Source organism: Condylura cristata, unplaced genomic scaffold (assembly GCF_000260355.1).
Source record: "Condylura cristata isolate star-nosed mole 26May11 unplaced genomic scaffold, ConCri1.0 scaffold00034, whole genome shotgun sequence".
Taxonomy (NCBI): Eukaryota; Metazoa; Chordata; class Mammalia; order Eulipotyphla; family Talpidae; genus Condylura; species Condylura cristata.
In genome coordinates, this window is record NW_004567135.1 from 4,642,520 (window position 1) to 4,645,943 (window position 3,424).

Below are 3,424 nucleotides of genomic sequence, written 5' to 3' on the forward strand. Positions count from 1 at the left end.
GGGCTTCTGGGAGGGCCAGGTGGGGGTTCCTGGGTGGCTGAGGAACAGCCTGAGGCTGTGTCTGTTCAGTAATCAATTCCCTGCCTGGCTTCCAGCCCCCAGGCAGCCTCCCCAGAACCAGGAAGAGTAGATGGCAGCACACCTGTGAGTGAATGGGTGGGTGGCAGGGGGCTCTGGAGAGGACTGGGAACCGGGACACCTTGGGGAAGCCTGTCCTAGGAGGGACAGGTGGTGGTGACAGGATCGAGGGCAGCAGGAGGGCCTAGTGCCCCTGACTGCTCCTGCACCAGGCCTGGAGGATGCTGACCCTGAAGGACCTGGCATCGCAGTGGTTCTGTTCTGCCAAACTGCTTCCTCCATGTTCCCAGGCATCCTCCTGGCTCCCCAGAGCTGCCTTGGCCCCTCACTCCCTGCGGGTCCTCGGCTCCCACTCCCTCCCCTCAGCCTCTCCCACCCCACTCTGCAAGTTGGAGAGTCCTGGCTCTGTGGTCCCCACCTCTGCCTTCTCCTTCAGGCAGGCAGACCAAGACCACAGAAGGACAGTGGTGAACGGGTGCCCAGGGTCTCTCCTCTGGAGCCTCAGACAGAGGCCGAGTCCCAGCCCCTGGTTCCAGCCCCTCCTCAGCTCCTCGGCCCTCCCCACCCCACCTGAACCGAGGCTTGCTGGCCCCCACCCGCAGGGTGTCTTCCCTTCTCTCTGGAGCCGGGCAGGGCCTGCTGGGGATGTGTGGGAGGGAACCACGAACAAAACAGACGAGAGGACACCAGGGAGGGCCTGCCAGAGGTGCCTGGCGTTCTAAGCGGGACTGCATCCCAGGCAGCGCCCCCTCTTGCTCTCTGCCAGAGACAGGCTCAGTCTGGGGCTTGTGCCCTTGTCTTGCCCCTAAAAGAAGGAGAGAGCTTGCTCCCTCAGAAGCAGTCTTTTCTTTTTCATTCTCCGGTTCTGAAACCAGATCTTGACCTGCTGGTCGCTAAGATTCAAGCGGTCTGAGAGTTCCCTCCGGCGCTGCCTCGTGATGAATTCGTTCACCAGAAACTCGCCCTCCAGCTCCGCCAGCTGCAACTTCGAATATGGCTTGCGCTTCTTCCGCGAGCGGCTGTGGATCGGGTACCAGGGCGCCCCTGGGTGAAGACGAACCAGCAGGGTTGGCCAGAGGACCAAGAGGTGACAAGCCCAGTGCCCTGGGTCCTTCCCGGCCCCTTTCACTGTGGCCTGACGCCGGCTCTTCCGGCCCTCTCCTCTCTTCTCCTCTCTTCTCGGAAGAGCTGCAGCCCGCCACTCACCCACCTGCAGCCTCCCTCGCGGGGCTCCCCCTCTCCTCCCCAGCCTACTTCTCACTGCAGCGCCCCGGCCCTTCCGGCCCTTATTCCCCACTGCCCCAAGCCTGTTCTTCTGGGTGTCCTGGCCCCTGCCCCCTACACCCTCCAACATGGGGTCCCTGGTAAGTAGAGCGGACTCAGTGCCAGCGGCAAGAGTTAAACAGGGTCCACTGGCATTTCTCAACAGATAAACGGTGCGGGAAATGGAGCCTGTGGCGAGGCAGAGGGCGCGGGCCGAGGGCGGGGGGCGCAGGGGCAGCCTCCCCCGGCCACCCACGCCCGCCGCCGGGCCGCGGGAGTCTCCGTCAGGATCCCTCCTCTCCAGAGCTCCCTGGCCCCCGAAGCCGGCAGCGCACGCCAAAGGGAACCTCTCCAGGTCTTTTATGGGGATATTTACATGTTTATGGGGCTCCCCCACCTCCGGCACTTCTTCTTAAAAAGAAGCATTTCCTTATCGCGCGGTCTGTCACCCCGCGGCCCTAGCGCGTCCTGCCCCGTCCACCCTGGTCCGGCGCCCCGTCCGAGGAAGCCTCGCGGGTGCGGGGTTCCTTACCGCTGGCCGCAAGCCCGCCGCCGGGGTTCAAAGGAGACACCAAGCTGCCGGGATCGCCCGCGCTGGCGCCCTTGGTGCCCTCGTTGAGCAGGGACGAACTGGAGTCGGATTCCAGCGACTGGCACGAGGGCGGGTCGTGCGGGGGCCCGGTGCCCCCGTCGCCGCCGCCCGCCGCGTAGTCGTACTTGAAACCGAGCGCGGGCGGCCCCGACGGCTCCAGGGGCAGGAGCGCGGCCCCGGGCCCGACTCCCGGGCCCGGCTCGCGCCCGCGCTCCTCACGCTTCAGGCCCGCGCCGCCGCCCTCGGCGCACGGCTCGCGGTAGTAGCCCTTGCTGTCCTCCACGCGTGCCAGCTCGCACGTGCGGCCAAAGGGCGGGTTGAGCGACACGGGGCTGCTGAGATAAGGCTGCGGGTAGCCATTGCACGGCTCCGCCGACGGCCAGGGCAGGGAGCACACGTTGTCGCGGCGCGGGTAACTCAGCGACGGCAGCCCGGGGAGCTGAGCCCCGGACGCGCGGAAGTTGGGGAAGTAGAAGGTGTCTCCGGTGTGGATGTTCACCAGCGGCCCCACAAACCCGGGGTTCAGGAGATTATGCTCGCCCATTTCCGCGAGGCCAGACCGGCAGCTTCTACTTTATTGCTAGCAGACATTAAACATAGTTAAACCTGCACCAGCCACCCATTGGCCGTCCGGCTCACGTGGGCGCTGCCGCCAGGGGGATGGGTGGGGACAGCGAATCCCCCCCCCCCACTCCGCACCGATTCCAACTTCCCCCTTCCCCGATCGGGGGGGGGGGGGGGGGGGGGAGACGACACCCTGGGTGCAGATTTATTCGCTGGATTCTGGTTTTGTAAAAAATCACATAAAACCTAACGCGGCTAGTGAGGCATCGCGCGGCACAGGCAAGAGGAAAAAAGTCACACCCAAAATGCCAGCACATCCAGACTTGGGCACCCTGTACCGCCCCCTCTCCCCCCAGCACTATCTGCTCGCCAACAGCTGGTCCAGCACAGCCCTTCCCTTTTTAATTAGCTCCTTTATTAACTAAAACCGTTGGAATTTACAATATCTCCCCAATAAATTACTATTAGATATTGTGTCATATAAAGTTTACTGGCTGTTTAAGGAGACGGATGAGTCCTTTGGCTCGGGGGTTTATTTACAGTAGAGGCGATGTGGGGTAAGGACAGGTTTCCCTGCCACCGTCTCCCCCAGAGCTGCCGTGCTCCTGGTCCGGGTTCTTCCACCCTGGGGTTTGGGAGACATTTGGGGCTCTCGCCTCCAGGAAGGACCAGGACAATTGTTCGCGCTGACCCTTTCTTCCAGAAACTGGAGCCATGCCAGCCCCACACCTTCACTCGTGTTAGGGGAGAGAGGCTGAAGAATCAGAAAAAGGACGTGCCTGGCTCAGAGCGGACCTATCTGCTTGCTCCTGGAAATCTGGGGGTCCAGGCTACTCCTCCCCGTGGATCATAGGAGTTTCTGGGAGGGCCTACTGGAGTCTTTGAAACAAGAAGTTCTGGGGTCCCAGTAGGGCTTGACTGGTCTGA

General features: G+C 63.0%; 1 protein-coding gene across 1 annotated transcript; it reads right to left on the reverse strand.

Moving 5' to 3' along the window:
- Positions 1-883: 883 nt before the first annotated feature.
- On the reverse strand, positions 884-2,477 carry HOXC12 (homeobox C12). The gene is made up of 2 exons (XM_004692681.1): positions 1,874-2,477; positions 884-1,122 (listed from the first exon to the last, which is right to left on the reverse strand). Exons 1-2 carry the CDS (start codon positions 2,475-2,477, stop codon positions 884-886), a joined length of 843 nt encoding a protein of 280 aa, XP_004692738.1.
- Between the last annotated feature and the right edge of the window lie 947 nt (positions 2,478-3,424).